Here is an 18,800-nt window from a genome sequence, read left to right on the forward strand (position 1 = left end):
GGGTGGTATTGTTGAAAAATCTAGGGGGCGACATCACATGCATATCGAAAGAACATTAAAAACAAAATCCCCAATTTTCCAAATTTATGTTCGTCATCGTGCAAAGATTGGTGCGTAAAAATCGCGAAACTTAAGACTGCGTATATGAAAAATTGTGTTACCTAAGGAGATCGTATATCCCTGAATCCCTACAGAGCTCTAAGAGGGGGTAAAGGAGGTCAAACGTCCTCCTCTCTAGCGGTGATCCATATAGCAGAGCTACGATGATACTCCTCAAAACTCCAAGCTTACTATTTGAGGTGAAGAAAGGGAGGAGAATAGGAGAGGCAACCAAAATGCTCTTACCTATGAACCATTGGTTCCCTCCTATTTATAGAGATCCCCTGTCAACTTAACCATAATGGATCATGCCCTATTGGGTATTAGATCTCCATCCAACTACCCAAGCCTCTTAGATTAGTGGATCTCTATCCAATAATCTCACATTAGCTTTTATTGGATCTTATCCATAGGATCCAATAATTCAGGAGTTTATTGGATATCCAATAAGATAGGGTCTCCAACGGATATCTCATATCCAAACTTTTATTCATCGTAATGCCTACCATATGTGTATGACCCTCTAGGCCCAATATCGAGTTGGCCGTGAGTTATAACTATCAGAACTTCTTCCGGCTTAGTGAATTATTATCTCTATAATAATTCACTCGACTCATCGACTGCGGACGTACTAGGCCACTACACCGCAGTCCCCAAACGATACAGGGGAATCCAATCCATTGGACCTGTCTATCCTCAGTTATTGTGTATCTATAGTCCCTCATTCATCTAATATCTCAAAGATTGTATACCGGGCATGGTGCTGTCAGACCCATACGGTTTCTAATTGAGTCTTGCTCTGATCAGATTCTCTCGGACAACTCTTTCTCTCTCAATCCGAATGACCCTAGCTAGGGATTTGTTTGAGCAAGAATATGTGGGATATTCTTTTCATGACATCGAGAGTAGATGTTCTTCTATTGACATTCAATAGTCCTCGTAAGGTTGGCTACCACTCCCAATGACCGGCTATGCTAGATTTGAAACCTCTAGACCTATAATTTCGGTATCAAAGAGTGGAGTACTCATATAGGACATCTTTGATGTCTCAAGTCTAAGGACCAGATACACCACCGGGACTACGAAATTGATGTCTGATAATAAGGCATAATCAACCATCTAGCATTTAGTAAGCGGATCAATCAGTGAACTCATTCTACAATAAGCACCTATACTGTATCCCTAGTATCCCCACACAAGCAGCTATGAGACTAGCTGCATATATCATATGGATGGGTATATAGCACACTAGTCTATCCAGTTATCTCAATGTCCCTCTCGAATAACTTATGACCGGGATTATTTAGGAACCGTGTTTAAAGATAAATTGATCTCATTATCGTGATCTCATCACAATTCGATTCTCATTGCACAAATCCATGGACATTACAATATATTCAAGCAACAGGCAATATAAAGTAATAAAATATCAAATAATAATAATAAGTAAAAAGACTATGTGTCAAGTCACACATACCATCACTTACGTGATTGGCTTGCAGGGCACCTATGGCTAGTAATCTCTCACTTAACCTAAAGTTAATCACCTATGTGTCTGATCCCCATCAGACCCCTATAATGCTCAAAGATAATTTGAGACAATGACTTTGTCAATGGATCTGCAATGTTATCTTCGGGTGGAACTCTTTCCACTCCTACATCTTCTCGGGTCACGATCTCTCTGATTAGGTGGAACATTCTCAGAACACTTCTGATGAGACCTAGGTTCCTTCACTTAAGCAATCACCCCATTTTTGTTGCAATATAAGGGAATCGACTCCTCGTTGCTTGGCATGACTCTCGGATTTATGATGAACTTCTTCATCTAAACTCTCTCTTCTGTTGCCTCTGCTATAGCAATATACTTCGCATTTGTGGTCGAGTCAACAGTAGTATCTTTCTTGGAACTTTTCCACCATGCTGCTCCTCTATTCAAGGTGTACACATATCCCAAATTCGACTTGCTATCATCGACATCAAATTGGAAACTTGAGTATGTATAGCCTTCAACCCTAAGGCTACTACCTCCATATATCAGTAAAAGATCCTTAGTTCTTCTCAAGTACTTAATGATACACTTTACTACTTTCCAATGCTCCAAGCTTGGATCCGCCTGATACTTGCTTATGACACTCAAAGCATGCGCTATATCAGGTCTAGTACATAGTATTGTATACATGATAGACGCTATCACTGAGGCATAGGGTATCATATCCATGTTTGCCCTTTCTTCAAGAGTCTTTGGGGACACACTCCTAGAAAGCGATATCCCATGTTTCATCGGTATGAGGCCTCTCTTGAAAATTTTCATACCAAACCTTTTGACAATGGTGTCTATGTACCTGGACTGGAATAAGCCAAGAATCCTCTTGGATCTATTTCTATATATCTAAATCCCCAAAATATAGGATGCTTCTCCTAAGTCCTTTATGGAGAAGTGTCCAGATAACCAAGCCTTCATTGTGGAAAACATTCCTACATTATTCCCAATGATCAGGATATCATCCACATATAACACCAAGAAGGTGATAGCGCTCCCACTTACCTTCCTGTACACACAAGGGTCATCTTCGTTCTTAACGAAGTCATAAGATCTGATTGCCTCATCAAATCTTATGTTCCAACTTCGGAAAACTTGCTTTAGTCCATAAATGGACCTAAGCAACCTGCATACCTTATTTGAGTAGTCCTTGGACACGAATCCCTCAGGCTGTATCATATACACCTCCACCTCGAGGTTCCCATTGAGGAATGTGGTTTTCATATCCATGTGCTAGATCTCATAATCATAGTGTGCTACAATAGCCAATAGAATTCGGATGGATTTTAGCATGGCTACGGGTGAGAAGGTTTCATCATAGTCAATACCTTGCCTTTGACGATACCCCTTAGCCACTAGATTTGCTTTATAGGTCTCTACCTTTCTATCTACTCTGATCTTCTTCTTGAAGATCCACTTACAACTGTTAGGTACAATACCCTCGGGTGCATCAACTAGGTTCCAAACCTTATTGAAGTACATGGAATCTATCTCAGAATTCATGGCTTCTTGCCACTTCCCGAAGTCTATATTCGTAATAGCCTCATCGTAGGTCCTCTTCTCTGATATGTCCAACATATCTCTCAAGAGGATGAGATACTCTACCGGACCTACGTAAAGTCGGAACTTGTGTGCTAGGTATCTGAACAAACTTGGGTTATGGAGTGGTACTTGAGTTAGGTTCTCCAACCTCGCTCAACTCTATCATACTCCCACTGTCTCCATCAAGAATGTGTTCCTTCTCAAGGAACACTGGTCTCTTGACTACAAAGACCTTTTGATCCTCGGGATGATAAAAATAATACCCATAAATTTCTTTGGGGTATCCCACGAACTTGCACCGCTCCATCCTCGATTCCAACATATCGAGGTTGTGTCTTTTAACATGGGCATGACAGCCTAAAATCTTAACAACCTTAAGATCGGGCTTCTTCCCTTTTCATATCTCATATGGTGTTGAAACTACCGATTTAGTTGGAACTCTATTCAGAAGGTAAGTTGTAGTCTCTAGGGTGTATCCCCAAAATGAGATGGGTAGATCAGCGAAACTCATCATGGACTGCATCATATCTAATAGTGTAGGATTCCTCCTTTCAGATACACCATTGAGTTGAGGTGCATAAGGAAATGTCCATCAGGATAGAATCCCATGGTCCTTGAGGATCTGGGTGAACTCTGTACTCAAGTATGTTAGGAACGAGTCAGCACTAAGAGAGGGGGTGAATTAGTGCAGCAGATAAAACACGTCGGTTTTAAAAATCTTCGTTTCAATTGAACCCGTTTCGAAAAGATATTAAACTTGAAAGTATACGGAAGAGTGTAATTAGAAGGTAAAGCAAGTAAGGCAGTTTGCAAGGAAGATAAACAACAAAATAGAAATGCAAACTGTTTTATAGTGGTTCGGTCGTCGTGACCTATATCCACTCCACCGATTCCTCTTTCGTCGAGGCCATCGGCATCCACTAACGATCTTCTTTCAATCGAGCGAAGATCAACTACCCTTTTACACCTTATCATTTTCACAGGTTTAGGAGACAACCTTTACACCCCTCTTTTACAAGGTTTCCCTCACACACCTTTCTTAGAACTCTCTTTAAACTTTAGGAGGAGGGAACCCAACTTTCTAATAAGATTTTATTTCTTAGTTCCTAATGTATAAAAGGTTGTTTTATACATTAATATTTATTTTAGTGTCTTAAGTTAGTATTTATATAAACTTTTTAAGTTCTCTCATTTAATTTTGTATCTATTTGGTTTGTCAAAGATGAGTTTAATCTTTGTATCTCGTAAATGATGAATCTTTTTTTTTAATTATATATTTTTATTTAATTATCTTTAGGGTGATAAGTTTTTTATCCCTTTATTCTATTCCAAAAATATTTTCAGTAAATATAACTTTCAACCTTTCAAATTCTATTTCTCATTCTCTCGGTATTACATATATATATATATATATATATATATATATATATATATATATATATATATATATATATATATATATATATATATATATATATATATATATATAATAAATGAAGATTACAAAATGGATTCTGTAAATAGAAGGACTCAATTTCATATATTTAATCCTTGCCTGTTACGATTTCATAGTCTTAGAATTCAATCATTCTATTGAACCATCAGCTTTGTATTTTTTGGTCTAACACGAACAAATGGCGTCGGAGGAGTCTTATCGCAAGTTTTGTATGACGTCTTTGAGCAGAGGTTTGATGTTCAAACCATTTTCGAACTTAAAAGGGCGTCAACTCCAAATAAATCACCTAACGATTTGGGCTTCTTTGGTTAAACTTCAATTATACCTCAACCTAAATTGAAGTGTTTATATATATATATATATATATATATATATATATATATATATAATGTAATTGTTGTTAGTAGATGGTCTCAGTCACGAACAATAAAAAAGTTACAGAAGACCCAAAATGAACAAGCCGACAGTGGAATCCAATGCAACTAACGACGGAAAGTTACGCTGGGATTTAGGGTTTATCTCAGCATCTACATTATCCATGGATTTATGGACTGACAACAGATGCTCCAACTCGGATCCTAAACGGATCCAGTAATAAACGGGCTGATCGTGACATAAATCCGATGAGTACTCTGTTCTATTTGGATTCTATTTTGATCACACTATGATCCGACATCCGAGCTCTGTATTGGGCCTCAGCCCACACACTGACCTTCTAAGATTCAAATTTCCATCCGTTCGCATCAATATGGATCCGGGTTCGCTAGAGGTCTCCTCGCCGCCTCCCCCAACTCCTACCGTAATTAGGATCGAAATCAGACACCTTGTCCTGAGCCAGACCATGGCGACCAGCGACTCCTCCGACTCCCAAGACCGAAGAAGCCGTCGCCGCCACCGCCACCGCCAAAGCAGAAGATTCGGAGGAGCCGCCGCCGCTAATCGCGGCTCCCCGAACGGCTTCGGAACTTCTCTGTCCCGCGGCGCCAATTCTAGGGTTTCGCCCGTTGAGCGTAGAGGCCGTCGCGGCTCGGAGAGCGAGAGTTCCGATTCTGATAGCCGCGAGAAGGTGCGGCGATCGACGACTGAGCGCCGACATCGACATCTTCGTGATGAAGAAGGGAAATCGAGGAATCACATATCCGATAGGAGGCGGCGCGATAGCGATGAGGAAGATGACCAGGGAAAGAAGGAAAGGAGGTTGAGCGGTAGCGGTAGTGAGGATGATGGCGAGGCGAGGAGGAAAAAGAGGCGGCGTGGTAGTGATGAGGACGCTGGGAAGGGGAAGGAGAAAAGAAGGCAACGGTCCGATGAGGAGGATAGCAGGCGAAAGAGAATGAGAGACGACGACGAGTTGCGTGATAGAGATTCGCACCTCCACAAGGATAGGAGGGATAAGTTTGAGGAGAGCCCACCTCGGAGACGAGAAGCCCGTTCCAGTGGACGAAAGGGAGGCCGACGACACGAAGAATGGAGAAGAGACGGTGAAGAGCAATCGTCAGATGACGAAGAAAGCCCTCGACGGCGAGAAAGGAATAACAGAAATAGTGATCGGCGTTCAGATGACCGACATAGGGATTATGATAGTGAAAACCATAGGGATAGGACTGCAGAAGAAGGCAAGGGCCGAGACCAAGAGATCAAGAAGGTGGAGAGTCAACCACCACCAGCACCTGCTTCAGATTCTAATATCGGAAGGACTGGTGGTATCTACATCCCTCCTCACAGGATGGCCCAAATGATGCGTGAAGTGCAGGATAAGAGCAGCGAGGCATACCAGCGATTGAGCTGGGATGCCCTGAGGAAGAGTATCAATGGGCTAGTGAATAAAGTAAATGCTACAAACATTAAGAACATAATTCCTGAGCTCTTCATGGAGAATTTGATTCGTGGACGGGGACTTTTCTGCCGTTCATGCATGAAGTCCCAAATGGCATCCCCTGGATTTACGGATGTCTTTGCTGCATTGGTTGCAGTTGTCAATACCAAGTTTCCTTTAATTGGCAGGCTTCTTGTTGTGAGAATTGTCTTGCAACTCAAGAGGGCTTATAAAAGGAATGACAAGGTAGGCATTTGGGTTTCTTATTATCTAGCTGCAGTTTCATTTTGTATTTTTTGCTCAAGTAAAAAATGTTAACCTCTGATATGTTGTCTGTGTTCTCTGTTTTTTAGCCTCAACTACTTGCTGCAACCAAATTTATAGCTCATTTAGTGAATCAACTAGTAGCACATGAGGTTATTGCTTTAGAGCTTCTCACTGTGCTGTTGGAAAATCCTACAGATGACAGCGTAGAGGTAAAATGTTGTGATTAAGATATTGATGCGTCTACAATTGTTTTGGATTTTTCTTATATCTTTTCTTTATCCATGTGAAGGTTGCTGTTGGATTCGTGAAAGAATGTGGAGCATTACTTCAGGACATTTCACCCCAAGGCCTCCATGGTGAGCTAGTTTTTGTTTGCAAAGCATTTTATACTTTGGATAATTTTTCATATTGGTTATTTTTAGGAATATTGCAAGGTCCTGGGCTCGAATCATTCTTTCGCCACTTGCCCTTTGCCAAAAAAAAAAAAAATTCCTGCAATTAGAGTATTAGATCACATTTGAGTTTTGTAATGTTCAAACCTAAATTTGAACTGTTGATACCAAATATTCTTTAATTTTTGCAGACTTCTAGCCTTTTGATTTGTTTGATGTACTTGAATGAGGCTTTAAATTCTGCCGGAAGAATATCATATTTACAATACATGTTTTGATGGATGATTGTTAGTATATTGAGGGCAACAAAGTGCTTGTGTTTACCATGTTATCTTTAAAGTTAAGTATTGTAGCACAGCTTTTTGGTAATCATAATCATAATATCAATTTCATTTCTTCCCAGTTAATTTGATCTTATAGGGCTTCTGCGCACATGGGTAATAGAAGGAATCCAAGGTATAACTAATATCAATATGTTGATTAAATATGTTTTGGTATTAAAAATAAAATTCATAAAAGTCTAAGTATATACATGAGCATAGCACCATTAAAAATGAATAAGAGACCATGAGCTATTAAGAATCAAGCAACGGAATGCAATAAAATATAATATAATAACACATGACAATCAAGTATGCAGACACTATAACATACACGTCACTGTTTGTCACTGGCTATTGAACTTATCGTTCAATAAAAGCAAAATAGATATTAAGAAAACATAGAATACGAAACACTTCCACTTGTGAATTGTTAATCTCAGTAGGAGACAACAATGAGGGGAAACATCTTAGCTGGTATAGGCATAAGATAAGGAGCATAAACTGTGGTTAGGCAAGGTGAACCAATTAGCATTAGTATTGCAAAGAGAGGAGCAGAGGAACTGAGAAACTTCAAAATGCACTTAATTTAACAAAGGATCTATATTATAGAACATACTGACGGGAGGAGATCCATGCAACGGATAGCGATCATAAATAGCTGCGATGATATTGTTTGTTGTTATATGTTTGTCAACATTGTTTTTCTAGTGATCACAATAACTGCAATGTTATGGTTTGTTGTTATTTGTTTTCAGCATTGTTTTTCAAATTTCTGTGTTACAAAGAGAGCAATGAAGAAGCATTCCCAAATAAATGAAATATTTGGAAGTGACAATTCACAGACACCCTTTCTTCAGATAGTCCAACTTTGAGAAGATATCAAGATGTATAGTTGCTGTATGTAGCTTCAGAAGTTTCAACGTCTCTTCTCTTTGTATGATGATAATTTGATGCTGTGAATAAATGTAAATTTTTGCCTTTGTATCTTTTTTTTTTTAACCTTATTGCATAAGTGATTGTCATTACAGTACACATTCACATGTATTTTACATGCTTGATCATAAAATAGTAATCTAAGTGGCAATTTTAGGGTATAAATAGGAATATACATTTTAGAGCAGCATTTGGAATATCTCAACATGGACCATGGTTTCTGTGGTTTTGGGTTATCTGTATATATCCCTTTTTGGTTCAACTTCTTGTGTTGTATTTTTACTAGTCACTTCAAGCCACATGCTAGTATTGTTAATTGCCTTTTTCAACAATTTCTTTAAGGAGTGTTTTTCTTTCATATTTTGACATGTTGATATTTTTATCTACAGGTATATTTGAACGTTTTCGTGGTATACTTCATGAGGGAGAAATAGATAAAAGGGTCCAATTTTTGATTGAAGGCCTTTTTGCGATACGAAAAGCCAAATTTCAGGTATGGTTTTATCAGTACAAGTGCTTTAATATGCATGTCTCACGTAAAAGATCCTAGGATATTCTGTAGGCTGAAAATTTTCCTTTGGTCTGACGATTCTCTATAGGGTTTTCCTGCTATTCGTCCAGAGCTGGACCTTGTTGAGCAAGAGGAGCAACTTACCCATGAGATATCCCTTGATGAGGAGATTGATCCAGAGACACATCTTGGTATTTATGTTTAATAAATTAGTTCATCTGTTTAGGTGTTCTTTCCTTGATGACTATTATAGATCTTTTTTTTTTTTAATTGCAGATGTCTTTAAACCAAATTTGAATTTTCTTGACGATGAAAAGGCTTATGAGGACCTTAAAAAGAGGATTCTTGATGATGAGTCTTCTGAAGATGAAGAAGGCTCTGATGTGGTCTCTGATGATGAGGAGGAAGAAGAATCTGAGGAAGATGAAACAGAAGAAATGAAAATAAAAGATGAAACCGAGACAAATCTTGTCAACTTACGAAGAACCATATATCTTACAATCATGTCAAGTGTTGATTTTGAGGAGGCTGGACATAAGTTGTTAAAAATCAAACTTGAGCCTGGTCAGGAGGTAAGTTATGCTCTGTACGGGCTTTGTTTGCGATCTACTTTCCCTTTAGAAGGCATTATTGCTTCAATTGGTCTGTGTTGCTAATTCAATTTTATCCTATAGAAGCCTAATGTTGCTTATTCTGATCTAGTCCTGGGATACGATGATATTTGCTCCATATTAAGCGTAACCATATAGGTTGTAGAGCCTTTTATTAGATTTCTTTGTGGAGAATGATAACTACCAATAAGAATGTATCATAAGCTATATAATCTCATGGCCACAGGCACAAGAGATTTTTTTTTTAAATGTGGAATTTTGAGAAGAAATTTTACAGAAATGGCAGTTGCTCAAAGGACAAAAAGAACATTCAGCTAATAATTTGAGTTAATGAATTGATCTATAATCATATAACATGATTTACTTTCTAATTGTGTTGCTTCTGTTGTCATGTTAGAGAAGCCATGGTTTAGAATACCGGTGGTGCATACTGACTCATATTAATTGGTCTGGCCAAGAATTGATAACAAACCATACAGCTTGATGTTGCTCGGTCTGCCACCTTTTGGTACAATAACAATATTGGTTTGCTCGATTGTTGAGATTGGTGTTGGTCAGGGATAACACCTTGGATAAGGATAAAATTATGTAGATTATTGCAAAATTTTAGAAGAGGTTATTTGATTTTTTTCCCGACTGTGACATGAATTTAAGGTCCATATCTTGTAAAGCATTTATCTATTTTTTAGACATTTTCCAGTCCTTGAATTCTTAACTTCTCTCAGTGTCCCATATGCTATGAAGTGATTGCGACTTGGGTTTTGGGTATCACTTCAATCAAGGCCTACAGGCTTTACTAATTCTTCCTTCGGAGTGCATTTTGTTTTTTTTATTTTTTTATTGTAGGTCTAAATGCTTAAAGGCATGCCTCCACAGTGCTATACATATTATTTGGTTAAATTTGTGTGCATTGCATAAGATTGAATTTGTTCTTTGTAAGAGAATAAATCGTGTTCGTCTGTGGAAGCATTTTTTCATTGCAAAAAATCTTAAAGGCCAAATGGTCGATCAATAGAACAAAAGCCTATTTCTTTTGAAAAATGATGAGTGTGATTTTATTTTGCACGATTATATTGTCCACAAAATTTAGCTCTTTTTCCTTCTGAACTTCAACATAAGTCGAAAGTTCCTCTCCAAGTTCTCTTCATTCTTTGGGTGGATCCCCACCCGAAGGAAGAATGTGGTCATGTTTACTTCAAAAATAAGACTGGGCACTAGGAAAATTGTATCTTAGAAAAATGTGGGAATGTTTTCTAAACCCCACCCGAACGAAGAATGTGAGAATGTTTTCTTAAAAAATGAGGCAAGTTTTCGAATCCAATATTCAATTGTACTTTTATTTCCTAGATTCTGAACTACTGAATACATGATTTAGAGAAAGAAAGTAAATTAATACGAGGAAATTTTATCAATGAGTATTAAAACTTGTATTCCCTTTGACAGGGGAAGGATATTATATAGATAAATCATTTGAATTATTATACTACTATTAATATCATAACATACTTGTTAGTAACTATTATAAATTATAGTGCTTTTATTTTCATTCGCTGATAGACATGATCCACGTCCTAGTTCTCCATGTTTTTAGGTTTGGTTTTGTGTACACTTGTCTGCTACTGTTTGTTAGTTATGTAACTATATTGATTTGATACAACTTTTCCTAGTTCCCCTATTTATTTGTATTTGTTTAATTAAAATTTTGAATATGTGGTTGTGGGATCGTAATTGAAATTTTAGAAATCAACAGAACATTGTGCTCTTAATTGATTCATGCATATTTTTTTATGTACTAAATTTATAGATGTTACATACAGTGCATTTGGCTTCAGCGCCAACACCGCCAAATGCTGGCCCTAAGCCCGAATGAAAAAGGTGGAGAGTTGTGTAGGTCACTGATAACCAACGTAAAACTATGTTAGATCTCATGAACATGGATCTTAACTGATTTCAATATAGAGCTAGGTCGTAATTTGGAAGTGATGTGAGATGCCTTCACCACTTAGTTGTTCTGAATTGCAAACAGTGGGCTAGGAGGTCGCTCAGAAGTAGCCTATCACATTGGTGCTTAGATATTGTTTTGGATCAATGGAAGTAAAGAAGTTAGTGCAAGAATAGAGGGTTAGGTTAACTACTTGGAATATAAGAACACTTTCAGGGAAAATATTAAAATTGGTAGACACTATGATCAGAAGAAGAATAAAATATTATTTGCTTACAAGAGACTAAGTGAGTAGGGAAAAAATCTAGAGAGATTGATAGTATCGAATTTAAAATTTGATATACCGAAAAAGTTAAACACAAAATTGGTGTAGGAATTGTTGTTGATAAGGATCTTAAGAAAAATGTTGTAGATGTAAAAAGATTATGAGATAGAATTATAGTTCTAAAATTTGTGAAAGAATGTTTTGAATGTCATTAGTGCTTATTTCTCTTAAGTTGGATTGGGTGATCAAACCAAAAGAAAATTTTGGGAAATTTTAGATGATATCATTCAAGGAATGCCTATAATCGAAAAACTTGTAATTGGAGGAGATTTAAATGATAATGTAGGGAAAACATATGGTGAATATAAAGGGGTGCTTGAGGACTTTGGTTATGGGGAGAGAAATAAAGATGGTGGTATGATTTTAGATTTTGCAACTTTGTATGATCTTATAATTATAAATACTCACTTTAAGAAGAGAGATGTACATTTGATTATTTATAAGAGTTATAATAACCATAGTCATATAGACTTTTTTCTTACAAGAAAGTAGATAAAGTTATTCGTAAGAATTGTAAAGTTATACCTAGCGAAAGTTTCATGGATCAAGATAGGTTGATGGTATTAGATATTTATTGTAGAAAATAAAGAAGAAAAAGATAATAGAAAATTTTGCTAGGATTAGATGGTGGAATTTTAAAGATGATAATGGAAACACTTTTAAGGATAAGATGAAAAGAGAGGTGACTTAGAACTTAGATGAGGATAATATTAATATTAATTGAACTATGATGGCTAACAAGATTCGGGCTTAACGAAAGAGATTCTTAGTGAAATTAAAGATATAGGTGTAACCTTAAAAGAGAGTTGGTGGTGATGCGAAGGAGTTTAAAAAATATTTTTTACTAAAAGATCATGTTTTAAACATTGGCAAAATTGTAAAAAAGAGAAAAAAAATTAAAAGATATAAAGAATCTAAAAAAGAGGCTAAAAAAACAGTTAGTATGGTAAGATATAGAGCTTATGATAATTTTTATACTAGATTAGGTACAAAAGATGATGAAAGAGATATATATCGAATTGATAAAGTCAGAGAAAGAAAGCATAATGATTTAGATAATATTAGATGCATTAAAAATAAAGATCAAAGAATACTTGTTAGTGATAACGAGATTTAAGTAAAGATGAAAAATTTATTTTTATAAATTATTTAATAAATTTTCCATATAGGACTTAGATCTAATGATAAATAATAGTGGTAGATTTAATAATCATATATTTGTTCATGAAATTAAAGCTAATGAAGTAAAAGATATACTAAAGAAGATAAAAATAACTAAGAGTGTAGGGCTTGATGGTATGCCGATTGAGATTTAGAGAAATTTAGGGAACAAGTGAGTAGCTTGGTTAACTAACTTACTCAATGGAGAAAAAATTTTTTAGTGTCGATTTACAAAAATAAAGGTGACATACAAAATTATTTAAATTATAGAGGAAATAAATGATATACTATAAAACTTTAGGAAAGAGTCATCAAAAGTAGGATGACTTGAAACAAATCTCGTTGAAAATCAGTTTGGATTTATGTCTGGAAGATCAATCATATAAGCTATTTATTTATTAAGACACTTAATGATAAAGTGTAGGAAGAAAAAGAAAGAATAATTTTTATTAAGTGAAATTAATTATAAACTTGAGCTATGTAGGCAAGCCTTAAAAACTAAATATTTTAGATTAAGTAAGACTAAAACTAAATATATAAAATATAATTTTAGTGATTGTAGAAATAGATAGGAGAATATAGTTAAATTGGATGAATGGGAAGTTCTTTTAAATAAAAGCTTTAGCTATGTTGGATAAATTATTTAACAAGATGGAGAGATCGATGAAAATATTGTTCATAGTTTAAAAATAGAATGATTAAAATGGCGAGGGGCGTCGGTAGTTTTGTGTGATTATCATATACCTTTGAGATTAAAAGAAAAATTTTATAAGACAGTTATGAGACCAACAATGCTTTATGGATGTAAGTGATGGACAATGAAAAAATAACTTATACAAAGAGTTTGTGTTGCCGAGATGAGAATGTTGAGATGGTTATGTGGAGTTACTATGAAAGATAGAAAAATAAATACTTTTGTTCGTGAACAACTAGGAATCGCTTCGATAGAAGATAAGATGAGAGAAAATCGTTTAAGATAGTATGAGTATGTGATTATAAGACCTTCGGATGCGGTAGTTAGAAGAGACGAAATGAGTAATTTTCGTGGTACAAAGGAGAGGTAGAGGAAGATTTAAAAAGACCTTAATAGAAATTATAAATAAAGACTTAAGTACTTTAAATTTCACTAAGCATATGACTGTTTACATATTTCAATGGCGGCAAAAGATCCATTTGACTTGTTTCATTTTTCATCTGAACTGGTATTATAAATTGAAGCATGTTGCTAGACTTGCTATGGAAGCATCCAAATCATAGAACAATTACTCTTGCCTTTTCTTTTTTGTGAGAAATTTGTGTAGCTTTTATGGGAAAATTTTATGCTGAACTTTCTTTCGACTTAGATGGGACATGGTTATGTGATTGAGCAGACAACTTTAGTCTCATTTTGTTGTCATTTTTGCAATAACTGATATCATTCTTCATTTTCGTGTCTCCTTATTCTTTACTTTTGCTTCCTTTACTGGACAAATGATATAAGTTTAATTTAGTATTACTGTGTTCGTTGTTCATATAGAATACTGACCTATGTGATTTGAGCTTTTAGATAGCCTGCTTATTATATATCAACTGCATGTTACTCAATCTTGCTTGAGGATAAGTTTAGATAGCTTCATTGAACTGGTGATGAAGGCAATATGGAAAAGGTCTAAAATACTGGTTTGATATTGGTTTCAGCAAACTACCTGTAGCAGTTCTGGCAGGCATGCCAAAGAGATAATAAAAAAATAATCAAATAATGTTGAAACATGCATAGTACAATGGTATATCAGCATACTGATCTGTCTTGCACCACTCTTTATCCTGTGCTTCTTTTATCTTTGATGCAGAGTAATATATATTGGAGAAATTCTATTAACTGCCCCTTTGGATGCCTATATTTCACGAAAATCCTTGTGAAGTAACAAATGTCATACATGCTTCTTTAAGGTTAATGAACATCTACAAATGAAACTCCAATTGATAGATGTTTTATTTCTTTTGAAATTTAACTGTTATCAGTAAAAATCCAATTCTACACTGGGATCATACTGAAAAACGCCCTTAAATATCTTGAATCAAGATTTATCCTTGGATAAAAAAAATTGGGCAAAACGAGACTGACCTGCTATGGATCAGGACTTGTTTTGACCTGTGAGTGATAAAGATATTGGTAAGGCTTGTTCTGACCTTCATTGATAAAGATATTGGTCTATTGAATATCTGCCCATAGAAACTCATCATTGACATAGCAAGGTATAATGTGGAAAAAAAGAGAAGCAACATTAAGAGTGGGACCATTTTAAACATTTAATCAAACCTCAGTTTAATGCTAGTTAAGTATATCCTTGTCGAGGGTTAATGATACGCAGGGTATATATGGAAGAATATGAGATGAAGATGGGCATCCTTTGAATTTATGAAGGGGCACCAAAATTTGGATTTTATGCTTCCTACTTTTTACTACTAAGTGGATTGAATGATGTACCACTATTACCTAACTATGGTATCAATGGATGTAGGAAAAAGTGTAACTATTTGGTCGTCTTTCATATCAGATGTTTTCTCATTATTTTTTGGCCATGTGTGTGTTACAGCTTTCTTCATTACATTTGTTTTCTTTCTTTACTTTTAGCATGTTTACTCCCATTGTAAGTGAATTTTCTTTCCTCGTGTATATACCTTTTTTGATATGCCAATTATTTTTCATATTGTGTTTTTAGATTCTCAAGTGGAAGTATTATGTCATCTTTGTTCAGCATGTGTTTTCCTTAAAGTAATGGAATTGTTGAACTTGTTCCCTGTCTCTTTGTTTGTTTGCAGATGGAATTGTGCATAATGTTGCTAGAATGCTGCAGTCAAGAGAGAACATATCTACGATATTATGGTCTTCTTGGGCAGCGGTTTTGCATGATTAATAAAGTTCACCAAGAAAATTTTGAGAAATGCTTTGTGCAGCAATATTCCATGATACATCGCCTTGAAACTAATAAGCTGCGCAATGTGGCAAAATTCTTTGCTCATTTACTTGGAACAGATGCACTTCCATGGCATGTACTTGCTTATATACGCTTGACCGAGGAGGACACAACATCATCTTCTCGAATCTTCATTAAGATTCTCTTTCAGGTATGTACAAGTTGTTCTTAGATTACCTTTTTTTTTCTCCATCGACTGATGATGTTGATAATAATTTTGAATGCAGGAGTTATCAGAACACTTGGGAATTCGTTTACTCAATGAACGTCTCAATGATCCTACCATGCATGATTCATTTGATTCTATATTTCCCAAGGATAACCCGAAAAATACTAGATTTTCCATCAATTTCTTCACGTCAATTGGGCTGGGTGGTATCACTGAAAACCTGAGAGAACACCTGAAAAATATGCCAAGGCTAATCATGCAACAACAAAAACCAGTTACTGATTCTGAAGATGAATCTGGAAGTTCAAGCAGCTCAAGTTCCGACTCTGATTCGGGTTCAGAATCTGAGTCAGAATCGAGCTCAGATGAAGGCGAAAGGGGCAGGAGGCACTCCAGGAAACACAAGAGGAATTGAAATACCTGGTGAAGTAACTAAGTCTCTTATGCATTCTCTTTTACTTTCTGATGTGTAACTGCTTCTATGGTAACCAGATATTGTTTTTCATGTGCTAATAACAACAGCCTTAATATTCCCTTTTTTAGCAAGAAAAGCTCTAGTTTTTTGTGTGTTAGTTGTTACTATATGTTCCATTTGTTATGGTTAAGATTTGGCTTTCTAGTAGGAATATGATTAAATGTATCCATTAGCTTCGAGTAGAGTAGCATCTTCATATTGCTAGAGAATTAGTTATTCATAATAAAGATATCTAAATAGTTGTCTATAATTAATAGTTTCTTTCACTTATGATTCATTAGGAACCCAAAAGCCTTTGATGCTTTTGTTTGAAAGGCTTGTTATTTTCTTAATATGAGGTAAAAAATAGTGATGGTATTACCTGAAAATATTGTTGAGACCAGGGTTTGCCGTACCGAGCCGTATCGCCCGGTATGGGCGGTATGTACTGGTCCAACAGGTTTTCGGTTTTCGGTACGCGGACCGACTGTTACCGGTCCGAGCACTGTAGCAGTTACTGTAGCACTGCTACAGTGCTACAGTACTCTGTACACCTGGGTGTACCGCTCGGTATACCGTACCGTACCGGTACCGAGCCCAGGTCGAAATACCGATACGGTACGGTATTGCGAACCTTGGTTGAGACAATCCAATCAGCTTTTTGATGCTAAAAAGTGACAAGCTTAATTTTGAGATGACTCCCTACATAGAGTTATTAGTGACACCCCTTGTGAAAAAAATTATGTGGTCCAAGTGCTTATGGATTTTCATTATTCCAGTAATTAGAGTTAGTACATGGAATGCCACAATGTGGTAGTGATTCATCTTAGAAAATAAAATAAAGGTAGTTCACATGATAATCTTATTCTTTTGGTTGCACACTTGTTGTCTAGTTAATCTGGCACAAAAATTATTGGATATGCAATAAAGATCCAGTTTTTCTTGGAGGTCTAATCAAACAAAATACTGTTAGTTGCTAAATCTGGCACAAAAATTATTGGATATGCAATGAAGATCCAGTTTTTCTTGGGGGTTTAATTAAACAAAATACTGTTAGTTGCTGAATTGTTTTTGATGCATTTCTTGAGATGATATTGCGAGGAAGATAGCTTGACTTTATTGAAATGCTTCCAACCTAATGTTGCGTGGTACATATATATTGCATCACACACACAGCACACTCAAGTTCCACGGGGGTTATCATGTAGGATGGGGAAAAGAAGAGGGATTTGAACTCAACCCTTTGCAAGGGATCCCAATGGTCCAACCATCCAAGCTGGTGGACACTGGCATGTGGGGATCTTTCAATTCATCAAGAATGAAATATAAGTGAGGTTTCTCCTGTCAAGGTTAGGGCATATACATAAGATTATGTCATAAGTATGTCCTGTTTCAATGCTTGATGCAGGAATAATTGATGAGCAATTAATATTTATTATCATTTAAATGTAATTGTTCACTGTCATCTTCGTGTAATTAAAGAATGTTTCATTTATTTGGTTATTGGCATCGGTGATCAGATTCAGTGCAGTTCTTCCTACTAACAGCCCTTGAATAGCAGTAATCATTATAGGCTTTTGACATTACATTTTTCAGGATCATCTGTACTTGTATTAATTGCTTGAAATGTGAAATTGAGAAAGTATAGATATGCATCCCTAAGTTTTCTGATTTCACTTTTACTCCTTCATCAGGCATTTATAAATAGGGGCTGAAGAACTTGAGGGAAGCTTATGCCTCGTAGTGAAGTGCTGAAGAACTTTTCATGGCTAGTTCGAAAAATATTTTACAGAATGCAGATAAGGCTGCTATCGTCTGCTTTTGTACCTTGACAATCAGAATTTGAAGTCTTTCCTTAGCCATCTGACAGCATTTCTTCATGAAGTCATCTCCCTGACATTTAATTCGGGATGCTTGCAACATCGGAGTATCGCCATACATTTTTATTGTAAGTCTTAACCTTGGCGATTTCTTTTCCATCCACGTGGCTATTCCTTGTTTATGGTTAGGCGGCGGAGTGGAATACCTCTTTTGAACTGATGCATCGTGTGAAGTCAGTCGTCAACCCTTTCATGTCAGAATAGTCTTTGTACTGTAAATCTTATTAGTATTCCTGTAGACCCAACGGGATGGATGTAAGGAGTATCCAAGCTATTTGTTTGTGCTGAGAACGGATGTCTTGGACATGATATTTTCTAGGTTAAGGGAGAACGGATGTTTGACAACTTTCGATGCCTATGTTGATCGGTAGAACTAGTTTTGACACCAAAAACACATGGAAAATTCTGCAGCAAGTTCTTCG

General features: G+C 36.1%; 1 protein-coding gene across 1 annotated transcript; it reads left to right on the forward strand.

Moving 5' to 3' along the window:
- Positions 1-5,397: 5,397 nt before the first annotated feature.
- Positions 5,398-18,673, forward strand: LOC103972900 (uncharacterized). The gene is made up of 9 exons (XM_009387297.3): positions 5,398-6,699; positions 6,807-6,929; positions 7,010-7,076; positions 8,758-8,861; positions 8,968-9,070; positions 9,156-9,451; positions 15,721-16,026; positions 16,103-16,467; positions 18,193-18,673. Exons 1-8 carry the CDS (start codon positions 5,479-5,481, stop codon positions 16,457-16,459), a joined length of 2,577 nt encoding a protein of 858 aa, XP_009385572.2. The 5' UTR covers positions 5,398-5,478; the 3' UTR covers positions 16,460-16,467; positions 18,193-18,673.
- The last annotated feature ends 127 nt before the right edge of the window (positions 18,674-18,800 follow it).

This window comes from Musa acuminata, chromosome BXJ2-1 (genome assembly GCF_036884655.1).
Source record: "Musa acuminata AAA Group cultivar baxijiao chromosome BXJ2-1, Cavendish_Baxijiao_AAA, whole genome shotgun sequence".
NCBI lineage: Eukaryota > Viridiplantae > Streptophyta > Magnoliopsida > Zingiberales > Musaceae > Musa > Musa acuminata.

What these genes read in the sequence shown, in the direction of transcription:
- LOC103972900 (XM_009387297.3), top strand. Translation starts at nt 5,479, where the DNA reads ATGGCGACCAGCGACTCCTCCGACTCCCAAGACCGAAGAAGCCGTCGC. An exon ending in TTCACCCCAAGGCCTCCATG is followed by an intron (nt 7,077 to 8,757) that starts GTGAGCTAGTTT and finishes TTTTATCTACAG; the next exon opens with GTATATTTGAACGTTTTCGT. An exon ending in TCATTAAGATTCTCTTTCAG is followed by an intron (nt 16,027 to 16,102) that starts GTATGTACAAGT and finishes TTTTGAATGCAG; the next exon opens with GAGTTATCAGAACACTTGGG.